Here is a 14,465-nt window from a genome sequence, read left to right as displayed (position 1 = left end):
CTTTCAAAAGGTCATCTTGCCCTCCTTCAGCAAATTGGACTAATCATGTATTAGTCCATGGCTTTTTGGAGGTGATTTATTGGCCTGGAATCTTAGCAGCCATTTTTGCTGCCATTGCTCCCTGGAAAGGTGCCAGGATCTATTCAACAGCAGTTGGTGATGTCTGGCTTTATTGTGCTGCCCTTTGCTGGCACTGGTATAGTTAACTGTGCTATGCTGCCATTCGACTTTTACAATACACATCTCAAGATAGGGTTTAGTGATCAAATCCTAAATGGCAAAACTAAGGCATATTGTATATTTTGTACTAAATATTGTTACAGACCTTTGCATGTGAGTGTGTTTATTCACAGAGAAGCAGCACATGCCCAGAAGACCTTTGTTGTGGATTGGTGTAAGCACTCAGTATAAAGAAATTAATTTGCTGTACCAAGGCTCCCTTCCTACCCCCTGCACAAAATACACCAAATGCCTTTATATGGAATGTAGCTGCTGCTTCCTGTAAATGTTTATAAGATGTTATTAAAAACATATGTCCTCTCTTCCCACAGACCTTGTTTAGAAAGCTTGCTGCAAACATGTTGTTTTAGCTTTGCTTGCAAGAAGCAGCATCTGTTGTACTAAAAATGGTAGTTTTGTACAAATGCTTTTGTTGCTCTCTTCTGTAAAACCAGCTAGAATTGGGATCTGCATTCATGTTAGCTCACTCCCTTTACAGAGAGGTAGCAGCAGTTCATGGTGCCAGCCTCTAGGGGTTTTCCTTATGGACACTGAACTGCAACCCTTAATGTGATCTGCTGTCTCTTTTTAACCCTTGGCACTTAACTTTGGTGCCCAGAAAAATGAGACCTATGGTTGTATGCAGACAGTGTAGAGAAATTCCCACTTAGAGCTCCGTGGGGAAATGCTGATAATGTATCTGTGGGAGCCTGACCTGCTCTGATACTTTGAGCAGGGCTTGAAGAACAGCATCTACTTCATCTTTTGGCAGAGATGAAACTGCTTTAGGCCATGTAAACACTTGCTGCTCCCCCACCTGCCCCTTTTACCCCTTTTAACATCAGTGTGAGTACATAGCTCTGAGGGACAGTAAGCAGTCAACATCAAAAAAGACTGTCTTGACAGTGTTTGCTGCATAAGACATCTAAGTTGTTTGCTTTCTAAAAATCATAGTAATTTGAAGCTACTTTCTGTAGATATTAGTATAGTAAATTATTGTACTGCTTAGTGTGATCTTTTCTTTTACCTTTTGCTTACTTTTTTGTTTTCTGAATGTGGGTTTTCTCCTTTCCCCCCTGATATCCCAAAGAGGCTGTTCAAATTTGGAAGACAAACTGTCTTTCAGGTTTGTCTGTGGTGACTTTTAATGAACTGAAGAGGAGGTGGCTGTTGAGTGAGTGATGCAAGAGCTGCTGTTTTCCTTGTATTTTGTATTACATGCTGACTCCACAGCAACAGCATTGATACTTTTCTGGGGTTTGTTTTGTTGCATTGTTGCCCTTTTTTCTTCTGCTTGCCACCAACTTCCCTAATAATACAGATGTTCTGGAGTTTTGTTTTTTTTTTTTTTTTTTTTAGTCAAACATTCAAATTTTATTTGATGTTCAGTAGCTGTCCCTTATAGTAAAGAATAGTGAAGCGTAGGGATGAAGGAGAATAACTTGCAAGGAACCCAGAAAATAAAAGCAACCAATGTCCCCCTTAAGTCCTCAAAACCAGAGTATAATCCATCCATATAATGCTGTAGTATGATTGTGTTTAGTCATTGTACTTAGGCAAGGTATTTTCCAGTAGAGAGTGTGAAATTCAGGGAGAGGATTCTATCCATGAAGATAGAATCTCTAACAAAGGGAGATAATGAAGGTCTGTCCCAAAGCCTATCCTAATATTTGAGTCCTTCAAATAAGTATAAATAAAACCTATAAATAAGAGACAACAGATGGAGAAAAGTACCAAGTGCCAATTAGTAGACTGTAAAACACTTTTGATGAACAGTTTTTATGGGAGTAGGAGGCAAATAACCAAGTAGGGGGAGTGGAGAAGCAGAGTTAGGAGAGACATTTGCTGGAACAGGAACCAGAAAAAAGGAGCAGCAGTGTGAGAAAGTATGCTTGATATTAAGTAGTGTCTGGAGATGGAGGTCTGGGAGTTTGTCCACTGCTGGGAGCCAAGGAAATTGCTGCAGCAGCCTGATTTGCTTTACAAACTTGAGGAGATACTGTCTCTTCAACAAGTGTTAGATACTGTGAATTCAAATTCCACAAGAGGAGGAGATGATAATGGCTCAAATTGGAAGAGGGATGTTCTCTTTATTGGAGAGAACAGGATTATACATTGGAGTCCTGAAACTGATTTGAATTGGAGCTGCAGTTTTATTAGTGCCCAAGTGAAGCATTTGGCCTCCAACCAAGATCCCACCCTTTTCTAAATCATTCCTTCTTGGTTGGTCTTGCCCACCCATCCTAGTGAAAAGCTTTCTGTGCTCTTAAACACGTATTTCAGCTGGAAGACCTGCCTCTAGCACAGCCTTATGTGCCCTTGTTTTTTTCTGGGATTCTGCCAGTGCAATTCCCTGATCTCCTACAGACAGATGGCCAGCAGCCAAGTTCAAAATGTGTTTTACTCTGAGCCCATAAACACGTAGCCCTGTAAAGTGTGTGCAAAGCAAAAATTTACATGGGGTTCTTCAAAGTTTTATGCTTTATTCTTTGGGTAGTGGTAATGCAGAGGAATTTGGCAGTGGCATCTATGACATGCCTATTAACACGCAGAATATCTTCTCACATAGGTCTGGCCTCCCACTTCAGTCTACATGTCATCTCTCTTGGTGGTCTACTGAGAATTGAATGGTCTGTAGCACAAGACCTTTTCTCTCCTCTTATTGTTCTCTTCAGAAATACTTTAATGTCTTTGTTCAGGTTCACAGTGAAATTTTAATAGGCATTTAGGCACTTAAAGATGGAAAGCACATGCCTAGGTATGAATTCCATGGACTAAGCAACTCTCATTTTGTAGGACTGGATAGACAGAAGAGTGTCTTAGCAGAAATCACTGCTGACCAGATGTCATCAAGTGAGGCATACCTATGGGAGAAGATAATGAAGGAACCAGGCAGTACTGAGAGAGAGCAAGAAGGAATAAGGAAGGGAGACATGAGCGAGTGACTTGCAGAACACTAGAGGAGAGTAACACCATGGAAGGTGGCCTGAGCAGAGTGAGGTTATGAAATAGTTGGTAGACTACAGCAGTAAAATGTCAGCTCCCATTTCCATCAGAAGTGACTGTGGAAAGGAAATAGATAGATCACACCAGATGCAAAGTATTTGGCTTCTGGGATGGATGAAATCCTTATTCCTAATTACATCAAAATAATTAGAGTAGTGTTGAAAGCTTTTCCATGTAAACATGTTGCCAGGGAGTTAATTTGTTAAGAGGTTGATAGGACCACGACATTGCAAGTGACAGAAGTGGTGGTAGTCTCAAAGGATAGCCTGTTAAAATTTGATATGCTCAGCAGGTAAGGGGTGGAGGATCAAGAACTGCATCATTGATATGGCAGCGTAGTCTGCAAGCTGAATTACTGTGATGTTTCATCTCCCTGTACACACCATGGCTGTGGTCATCTCTGTTTCACAAGGGTGTCCCACAAATGGAATACATTCCTCTTGGTGTCCTGTCACATCTTTGTCCATCAGGATTGTAGAGGTGGAATTGTTTATCACTGTATGCAGATACCACTCAGTTACCATCCTCAGATATCTGAGTATGCAGATACCACAAGGTTATCAGTAAAGTTAGTGTTTAGAGCTCCTGGCATGTCTTTCTCATGTCTTAAAGGGGATGAATTTGGAACTAATGTGAGCAAAAAAAGTGCCTTTTAGTATAATGTTGACAGGTCAAGCCTGTATTTTGTTTAGAGGTGCTGGTTTAAAGATCCATGTGTTGAAATTGTTTTTATAGTTATTCTTCCATTATCAAAAAATGCTCATAGTCCCTGCACTTGCTGGAGGAAAAATTGCGTCAGTGAATAATCTAAGTATTGCAAGGGCTGCCTACTGAGATAAATAAGGATTTTTCTTCTCCTTTCACAAATATGGTCCTTTCATTCATTGTAACTTTATTAATGAAGGGCAGGAGATGGCTGGTTTACCTGCTTAGTGTGGTTGTGAAATCATAAGGTAGCAACTATGGGCAGCTAATGAAATAAAGTGAAGTTTACCAATGACTTCAAAAGTATTCAGTGAAATCAAATTGCTGCAGATTCTTTAGGAAAATTAAAAAAATTAATATTCTGAAACCTGTGAGTGAAATGATCAGTCCTTTTTTTTTATTTTTTAATCTTTTTAACCTACAGATATTGATGATGTCAAGAAGCACAAACCGGGTTATCTTGAGGCTACAGTTGATTGGTTCCAGTTATATAAAGTCCCTGATGGTAAACCAGAAAATCACTTTGCTTTTAATGGAGAATTTAAAAACAAGGTAATGCAAAATCAAAAATGCATCATTCTGTTATGTGGACTGTGTAATACCTTGTCAAGTTTTTAGAATTGTAAAGGAGGAGGCTTAATGAAAAGAATTTTGATGGGAGGGACTTCTGTATACAATTTATTAGGCTAGGATTAAATAATGTTTTCTGCCTTCTATTTTGTTCAGGAAAAATGCATAGGTCATTAAAGAAAGTCTGGAAAATTTTTTAGTCCTAATCCTGATGAGATTTACTCATGCATCTGTGTGTTTGTAGGTGGTTTTCAAAGCATTTTCATTCTCCATGTCAGAGTAATAAACAAATTGTCTTTTCAGGTGTTTTTATAGTCCTGTTGATATAATTTTCTGACTTTTGTTTTTAGGGTATGCAGTTTAAGACAATGGGTTACAGATTTTTTCATATTTTGTATTTGCTCAAGGCATACTTTTTTCTGGTAAATCTCTGTAAAAATATTTGAAGTGTTTGGCTTCAAAGCCTTTTCAGCCTTTCAAAGGCTGAAAAATTACTGTCCTTTTTTTAAGAAAAAAAAGAACAGCTTTTTAAACTACTTACAGTAAGAATGATTAGTGTTTGAAAGGAGATCAGACTAGGGAATAGACTTTGTTGAAGGAAATACCTGGATTTTTCCAGAGAAATTGTATGTGATTTGAGTAAAATTACTTTGCAGCTTGTGTACTGCATGCTCTGCATAGATTATTCTTGGCAAAGAATCACAGGTTTCTCATGAATGATGTCCATGTGTCAGCCAGTTCAGCCTTGCAAGGTGCTGTCAGAGTTACATAATGCCTTCTAACCAGCACGGGCAACTTTAACGTGCTTTGTCTGGTTAAAGAAATGCCCTGACTCCCCTCTGCACTAAAACTGCCTTTTAAATCAATCAGTTGTGGAGTTGTAAGGCTTGATAGCCTGGTCTGTCCCCTGTTCTCCCAGGAACTGCTCTTAGAGGTATTCCTGCACTGCAGAGTGACAGTAAACCAGTGTATCCCTGTCAGGCCATTGGAGTTCAGCCTGAAAGCACTAAATGCCCTGAGATAGCTGGTTTGGAGCACTTGAATAATTCTCAAGCATTTCTAGAGACCCAGGATGTAGCGAGGCAGCTGTGGCTGTGCTCCAGCAGCTCTGGTGAAGTTCACAATGTTCCAATGGCACTTTTCCAAGTCACTCCTTGTTAACAAATGTGAATGTTCAGTTGGCAGCTTTTTTGCAAGTTTAGCAGTCATCATCTGGACACAGGGCTTATTTTACTTTAATTTTTGGAAGTTTTTTCATCCCAGCCCCACCCCCAATATTATTTTCCTTTCAATCAAGCAGAAACTGTTAAGCAGCTGACATACTATGTTCTTGCAAATGCTTAAGTATATGACTGGGCATTAATAAAGTAAATGCAAATTATGCCTCTAGAGGGGAAACCCGAACTCTGACCTGCATCTGTAAGGGTGGAGTCATAGCTCACACACTTGATCCCATTTAGAGCCTGGTTCAATTTTCTACAGCAGTAGGGATCTCTGTAGCATCTAGTGCTGTTTCATTTCTTTCATGTAGCATTCATATTTTGTGTCTGCAGACTGAGGGAAAGTCCTGAATGTGTTGCCAATATATTTGATAAATAGTGTTTGTTTCTTTACATAAAAAGGGTGTACTATTCTTCAGAAATTTAATGAGGCTTCAAAGGAGGTGCCTTAAAATAACATAGGAAATAGTATGTTTTAATAAACTAGTTCTGTGGCTTTTTTCTGTTTAATAACCTTTTAATTCACAAAACTTTCCTTGTTGTAAACTAGGATTTTGCTGTTGAAATTATTAAATCTACCCATGAACACTGGAAAGCTTTGCTTCATAAAAAAGTTGATGGAGGTGCTATAAAGTGGTATGTATCCAGTCACTTCTCTTGCTCTTCATATTGTACTATACTGGTGCTATTCAACAAGTTGCAACTGTCCATGAATTACTTAGATTTTTTTTTTTTTAAATTTGAGATGACAGGAATATGAATTGATAATAAAGCATGATTGACTAATTGCTCCTTGTATGATGATGATTTACTGGTAAGTGGCTCCAGAAATATATTGATTACATAGATGTGGCATTCATTACTTCAGCTTTTGAGAAATGGCCCCAGAGTATTTGTTCAGAATTGTTTTGAGAGAATCTTGGGCCTCTTGTCATTGTTCATTGTGTTGTTTTGGGGATTTGAAGTTTGTGCAGTTTATTCTGTAGGACCTTAAAAACTCATGATCAAACTAATTTTTGGTGTGAAAGGATACAGATTCATAGGAAAACATTTCTGCCAATGATGTTGTCCCAGAGTTTGTCTGGAAATACTGTAGGTGTCTGCTGCTTTATGTAGGTGTAGAATTTTGGCCTGTTTTTCCTTCTTGTTAGATACTACAGGTGGGTTGCTGAAGTAACCTGCTGTTACTTCAATGATCTGGGTCCAAATCTGGCCATCCTGCAAGGCACATCATCTCCGCTAGCCATCTAGGTGTTCCTTAGCTCCCTCAGGAAGTGCCAGTTTATTTCTGCTGACTTCTTGGGGGAATTTAGCTTCTTAACTGTGGTCCTCTGCACTGTATCCAAGCTAGCAGCCAAAAGCACTGTGAGAGCATTGCTTGCATTAATACAGAATACACAGCCTAGACACCTCCTCAAACTCAGAGAAACAAAGAACACCCTTCCACACACCTGTTCCTTCCAGCCTTACTTTGTGGCTTTTGCTTCCTCATCTCTTGCAGATACACATTTCCTAGCTCTATATGTGATGGTGGGTTTTTTCCATAAGTACTGAATTGTGTGTGGCTCTTTACTGCTGATGGATAAAGCAGCTTTTTAATTTTATTTTTCAGCACAAATATTCTGGTGAATGGCAGCCCATTTTGTTGCAGTGAGGAGGATGCCCGATCGATTGTGCAGTCAGTAAGGATATTTACTTTTTTTCATCCCTTTTTTCCTTTTAATGGTGAATTGGAAAATTCAGAACTCCAAAACTGAAATAAAGCAGCTAAATTGAAATAGTCCTTCTTTAAGCAAAAATTTAAGTAAAGGAGGAACAGAAAGGTTGTGGGGGAGAGGTAAGCGCTGTGATATAAACTTTTCATTGCAGTGGTCCAGTTGTGCTTTATGGAAGGTTCATTACTGTTCTGGTGAAGTTCTTTTGTTTTGTTTTTTCTCCTTCTGTGGTGCTTTTTCTTCTGATCCTGAATAGCAAGATGGATTGCTGTTTGTATCTAGCCTGCTGTCTTCTCTGTCTCCCCTGTTGCCATGAGTTACCACCCAGTGTTAGAACTCATTGACGAGCTGACTGTAGTCCCTAATCACTAAACAGATCCTTTGTTTGTCTACTTGCATAATTAAATGCAATGCCGAAAGAGATTGGATGCTTATTTGAATTTTTCTTAAAGAATACTTGTCATATTCTGAAAATTAACATAAAATTAAAACATGCAGGTTTCCTGTTCAGGCAAGAAAAATGTCCTGCAGGTTTGATGCTTTCATGTGCAAATGTTAGTGGAGGAGAATTTTTTCCATTTCAAAATACTAGTTTCGATGCCAGAAATTAAGCAAGGTTTCCAGAAATTACATGGAGAAATGTGCCCCCAAGTATTACTTTTTCTTTTCAAACATAGGCTGTGATTGAGCCTGTGTTCATGACCACATGAGGTACTTTGCATGTGTGCATGGCTGCCAGGGCACCCAGTGTTTTGACTCAACAGTCACAGCAATTATGCAAGCTCAGGTGTCAAAGGACACGCTGTCACTGTCTGTGCAGTTAACATTCCAACAGCATTTCTAGTAAGAATGTGTTGTCCTGGATGCTGTTTTGTTACAAGCAAATAAGACTCTCAGTTGGAAAGAATTGTTGGTTTAAGTCATAAAGATGTGTCAAACCAAACTTTTTTCCTATTCAGATACCTTGCTTTCTGCACTTCTTTTAAAGCATCTCTGTGTTGCATTTGTGAATGTTGATTAATGGGACTGTAAATTTTAAATGAAAGAAAAACTCATTTTGGAATTCAAATATGATTTTAGACATGCCAGTCGCAGCTAATAGCAAGTATTTACCTTCTCTGTACTTCCAAATTTACAATAACTATGAGTCTTTAAATGTAACTAAAACTTCAAGTCCAAATATATTTGAATTGTGGCAAATGTGCAAAGGAATATTTCCTTTTACATTCTCTGCTCTTTGTACTTTGAGGCATGCAGGGCAAATAATTATTAAATCAGCAGTATGTCTTACTTTGTTTCTCAATAACAAATATTTTTTTACGTGGTTTTTGGGGGAGGAAGTTAGTAAAATCAATTCATAAAATAGATACCTTTTATCAAACTGTAATGCCTTTCTTATTTGAAAGCTTCCCTTCTTATCAAATAGTATGACTTCCTGTCTTTTTTTGTGCCTCACATTCATTTAAGTGATGGTATTTTTGTGAAGTTGTTCCCACATATTCCTTTCTATCGTTCTGTTTCAGTTCAGTCTAAGTATTTTAATTGCATCTTTGAAGGGCACTGCCTCTTGGTGCTTTCCAGACAGGGAAGATATGCAATACTCTATTATAAATGCTGTTCATACTGCATGCAGTTGCCAATTTGCTATAACTAAAGTAAAAATGGCCTTGAAATAGGAATTGTGGACAGTTGAACTCTAAATATAAGCAGGAAGGTTGACTTGCACATTTTAAGCAGGTATCTTTTTGTCTAATGCACTACACTGCGTGCTTTGGTTGTCAGACATTCATCTCTTTCACACTGAAGTGAAAGTACGTGAGTGTTGGCTGCAGAATTTTAATGGCTGTGGTGATTTCAAATGAAAGCTGCCTGTGTTTGCAGAGGGTTTTGTTTGGGTTTTTGGTGTTGTTTCTTTTTTTTAAATTTAAACTAAAAGTAGACACATTTTCTTCTAATTTATATCCATCAATTAGGTCCTGGATAAAAACAAAATAATGAAAGCTGAAGCAGATCTTGTATGCAAGCACATTGAGAAATTTATTTCAGCTACTGCAAAATTTCTGAGCAATTTCTGCAGTGAGAGCTGGTTCCCTACAATTCTTTTTCCAGTGTCAGATTTCAGTTGCAGCATTTTTGAGCAAGTGATTATTGCCTTAAATCAGATATATTGAGTTTTCAAAAAAACTCTGGAACAAAACAAAAAAAACCCCGAAGACGCCAAGAGGTAACAGTCACTACTGCTGTGGAAGAGTTTTCACGGTGAGGAAGAGAATTATAACAGAACTAAATAGAAAATGTTCAAATCCTTACCAAGCGTGCACTAATCAGAATTTCCTATAGATTTTGACTGGGTAGTTCCCAAGGTAGTCCAGTTGTTCTCAGAATTATTTGACCTTTTGTTACTTTACAGATGAGGAACTAGAATGGCTTGTCTGGGTTGGGGAATTTCCACTCCACTGAGGGAGTTTCTAGATGGTTGGCATCTTGGGGACAAGCTAAGAATGATTCCACAGCAAGTGAATTGTCATGACAATCAATTCCAAAGAGATAGAAGATAACCTGTGCATATAAGAGCACATACTGAACATTTGAACCAGCCAAAATTACACCAGACCCCTGCAACTACAAATTTAGATGAATTTTAACACTACATAGTGAAAATTTCTGATGTTCTATAGCCTCTGAAAGTTGTTTCATCTGTATCTCAGCTCCAGCGTCAGTATATGTTGCCCATTAAACCCAGGAGTCATAGAACTTTGTAGATGAATGTGTTAGTGCTAAGATACACTGTTTATTTCAGGCTTTTAAGTGTTGCCATCTGTAAAACTGACCAGAACCACCAAGCCTTTGTTTAATATTAATCTTAAGAATTACTTGCTCTGTGAAGAAGCTGCTGAGGACTTTGCAAGTTGGAAAATCTCCAAGACAATCTATATATAGTTAGTAGAGCAATGTTTCTCAGACTTAGCACATAAGTCTCTTATAATACTGGAAAGTGAACTAGGAAAGCTTTGCTGGTGGATGTCTCTTTTGATAAAATGCAGAACAGTGTTTTACAGGGAAAAATATTTGGCTTTTCCTGATTATTTAAAGAAATCTCTAACCAAATTTGAATCTGTATATTTATTGATGTGTTTTGGATAATTTAGATCTAAGCAAGAAAGTTTGTTTACTGCCTTTCTCCCTACACACTTTCTGTGAGGACATTTCCATTTGGGATTTAGTAAAGGTAGAATTTTCTGTAGTGACCAGTAGTGAAACAAAAGGTTAGTGAGGTTGTTAGTCTGGGGTTTGTTTTTATTAATTAATTATTTTATTTGGTTTTTAAAAGGTGTTCCAGGTGAAAGTATTGTGTAGTGAAGAGAGTCTTGGTTCAGTGAGATGAGATTTTGATCTGGTCATGGTGGGAAAGTACTGAGTCCTTATCTCAGGCTTTTTGAGCAGAAGTGGCAGGCACCTGTTTATAACTGGTGACCTCTGGATCTCCCTGCCATATGAGATAAAGCTTGGGTTTTGCTGGAAAGAGAGGGGATATTCTGCTGATGGGATCTGGGTTATGTTTGTCATACTGGTACCTTCTTTCAGACCAGTCACATAACCCCTCCCCATGAAAATAATTAACCTGGGTGAAGTGGGAAGAAGAATACTCCTTCTTCCTTCCCTCCTCATGGGCTTTGTTCTGCTCTTCAGTGTTCAGAGCCCTGTGCCTGCTCAGATGCAGGAAGGCTGTGTCACACCAGTGCAGCTCAGCCTGAGTGCTGCTGTGCTAAGGAAAGGCAGTGGAAGATTAGTCCTCATCATGAGGCAGGGTGATCCCACATGTGTTAAAAGTGTCTTTAATTTTGTCCTTTAAGTTACAGGACAAGACAGACTGCACACTCCCTGTCTGATTGAATAGTGGCATATCCAGCTTTGAAATGCCAGACCTGAATTTTAAAACAAACAGTCACTTTCTACAGATTGGAATTATTCTGTCAAAATGGAATTGTAAAAGAGAATCATCACACATTTGTTTTAAATAGTTTGCTTGTGTATTTAATGTAAATTGTATGTGTGTGTAGGTATTCACATGCATACCTGACAGTGAAGCATGTAAAAATCCCTTTCTAGTTATTATACTCTTTAGATGTAAACAACAAATCCTGTTATTCTCAAAGGTGGTACAGTCCTCAAAAATCCCCATTGCATTAGGTAAGATGTTAATCTATCACTCATTCTTCATGTGCTTTGTCTTTTAGGAGCAACAAAGAAATTTGTACAGTGGAAATGAGAAATCTGTAAGGTAGAATATTGTCCTGTGGGGGCAACAGAAAATTCTGGTTTAGTTAGTATCTCTTGACTTGAGCATTAAAATACTTTTGAATTTGGGTGCTATCTGTGAAACCTTAAGTAAGTACTGAGATGTTGGTTTGGGTTTTTTTCCTATCTTTTTTTTTCTCTATTTTAGGCACCAGCATTTATGAATGGAGAGCCTGTTTCCCCAGAAGGTACCTTTTTTCTGAGTTGTCATATGACTTCTCTTAATTGCTGGCTTTAAAAATTGACATGAAAACTGTTTTGTTGCAAAAAGGCAGTTTTGTGTATATGAAAATTATAATAGTTATATCCTGTCATATGGTATTGCCTGTCTCCTGCTAAATAGAACATGAACAGAAATTCATAAATGCTTTGTGGGAGAAGATTAGTTTTGCATGAAAGTGTAGTCCACATAAAAAGATAAGAAGACAAAATTTTTCTCTTACTGATCATACTAGGCAAATGCATGACATTTATCCTTTCTAAAGGAGATAGGTTGCTTTGCCTTAGTTTTTGTCCGTTCCTCACAGTAGCTAACTAATCAAATAAACAGCTCCTTTCCTAAAATTGACATTACCATACCTACTTTTAAAGTGTAAGTTCTAAAGACAAAATTTTATCCTGTCACTGTTATGACTGTTTTTCTTGTTAACAGAACATGTGTTTTTCTTTAAAAAATAAGGATGCATCCTGCATTTTCAGTTTTAACTACTTCAAAAAAAGATTTTTGTACTGGCAGGAACTACAGAGAAGACATATGTGCTTTTTGAGATGGAGAGAGTTACAGAAATACTAAGTTAAACTTAGTCATGAGCCAAGTGCCAAAATGTTTGAGAAGCAACATCTGTGTAGCCCATGTCATGGGAAAGCAAGTTGCATTCCATTTGCCTTTATATGGCATGCCAATAAATAGCATTTATTTACCAAAGGATTAGATCTTAGACCTCTGACAGACAACTGAACATCATCTGCCTGATCTGTGATATTTTCCAGGGATGGTCACGACAGTGTTACAGCTTGTTGCAGGATTGGAACAGCGAAACTTAAAATAAGCAGATATTATTTTGAGGCCATGCTTTTCTCAGGGCGGGGAATAGAGCTAACACAGTTAATGCTGTTAACATAGCAGTATTGTTATGGGAGGGAAGGTAGATGAAAGGGCAGAATGTTGTTTTATCAAGTGTTTTGTATGACTAGTTGTGTAGAACTAATGTCACTCTTGTATTTTTTTGTTTGTTTACTTTAGTTGATTCCTGGTACTTTTTCCCCAAGTGATCATCAAGGTCTTCTGAAGGTGCATCATCAAATCTTAAAAATCATCCCTTTCTTTGAAGATGGACAAAAGCACTGATTGTTGGATTCCTGTTGAAACAACTTTTCAACTTGTGTAAACCTTCTCTAATGTAAATAAACTCTGCCATTATAAAATTAATGTTTCCTTTCTATGTCTGTGTAGGGTGGAGCAGAGGGAAGAGGAGGGGTTGCTTGCTTGTTTGTTTCTGAATCTCACAACTGCAGAACTGCTCTTATCCACTCATGAGGTGTACCAAACGAGATGAGAGATAAGTTGTCCTCAACCCTGTTCTCCAGATTTTGGAATAATTGAACCATTGGGTGTTAATTTCTGTCTCAGGGCTTTTCTGGCCACCCTGACTATAATCCGTTTGAAGTTGACAGTAATCTTTATGTAAGAGGCTTAGGAGTTTACCATGTTCTTTGATAGGTGACTGTTTCCTGAGTTGCATTTACTTTTGTGCCCAGTTGTCTCTGCAGGCTTCATAGAGTTAGGAGCAGAGCATGCTTGCTTTAAAAAAAAAAAAATAAAACATTCCTCCAAAGATTAATTCAACTAGGAAGGACTAATGCCATAACAATTGAAGTAAGGATGCACGTGTGCTCTCTGTTCTACATCCTGTTTTGGTAACTCGTGTGTTTCATGACACAGGAAGGATTTTCCTTATGGAAAGCTTCCATTTTTAGCACTGTGTATGCTTTTGATAATTATTTGTTCAGTGAAACAAGATTAATAAAATGTACAGAACTGAGCTTTGTACTTTCATGGTACAAATATCTGCCATTTTTTCCTACTGCAGGATTATGTCTGGCCTATCTGTACCACAGTGTTCATTAAAGACTAAAAAGGCAGCTATTAAGCAGAAAGAGAGGAAATGATAATATAGACAGACAGCTTTATCCAGCTTGTTACTTTGACCAAAGGTGAGCATTGTCTGCTTTGTCCAGTGACGGAAACAGAAGGTTAGTGCTGCTGACATAGGGTGGAAATGGAAGACAAAGAACTGCAAAAGTTAGGCTGTGGCTTGCCAGAGGTATTAACTTTTCCTTACAAAGAGTAAGTTTTTAGTAATAAAGGTTTCGCCTTTGGGAATGTCTCTGATTTTAGGATAAAATGTCTCTTCTTTAGACTCCTCTTGAGTATTGTTTAGTGTACAAGCACCAGTTACTTTGAAGATCTCTGTCTGGGCCTCAGCACTTTAGAGGAGATCAAGTTCTCCCATCTGTGTAGAGTTTTGCATTGTTTTATATTCAGGGTTTAAGTGTGATAGGAGAAATGCAATATAAACCTCAGATATTAGGGGCTACTTTTATTTTTTGTAGTCAAGAGACGTTGCATCCAGCATCCACTTACACAACTGATTTCCCATGCTTTATTTTATGCTTCAGAATTCTGAGTACGTGCAGCATGATACCCCCAGGCTTTCTTAAAGAGAGTAAA

General features: G+C 38.1%; 1 protein-coding gene across 2 annotated transcripts in view; it reads left to right on the top strand.

Annotated features, from left to right (window-relative positions):
* The window catches only part of PPA2 (inorganic pyrophosphatase 2), a 34,738-nt gene extending 21,575 nt beyond the window's left edge, over positions 1–13,163 (top strand). For both annotated transcript variants that reach the window (XM_064417131.1, XM_064417132.1), the window contains 5 exons: positions 4,355–4,482; positions 6,271–6,356; positions 7,333–7,402; positions 11,883–11,922; positions 12,978–13,163. In XM_064417131.1, coding sequence (XP_064273201.1) covers positions 4,355–4,482; positions 6,271–6,356; positions 7,333–7,402; positions 11,883–11,922; positions 12,978–13,006 — 353 coding nt within the window. In that variant the 3' untranslated portion in view covers positions 13,007–13,163. The remainder of the gene's footprint in view (positions 1–4,354; positions 4,483–6,270; positions 6,357–7,332; positions 7,403–11,882; positions 11,923–12,977) is intronic.
* The last annotated feature ends 1,302 nt before the right edge of the window (positions 13,164–14,465 follow it).

Source organism: Passer domesticus, chromosome 4 (genome assembly GCF_036417665.1).
Source record: "Passer domesticus isolate bPasDom1 chromosome 4, bPasDom1.hap1, whole genome shotgun sequence".
Lineage (NCBI taxonomy): Eukaryota > Metazoa > Chordata > Aves > Passeriformes > Passeridae > Passer > Passer domesticus.
The sequence above is the reverse complement of the archived record's forward strand: the minus strand, read 5'-3'. Positions and strand labels throughout refer to the sequence as shown.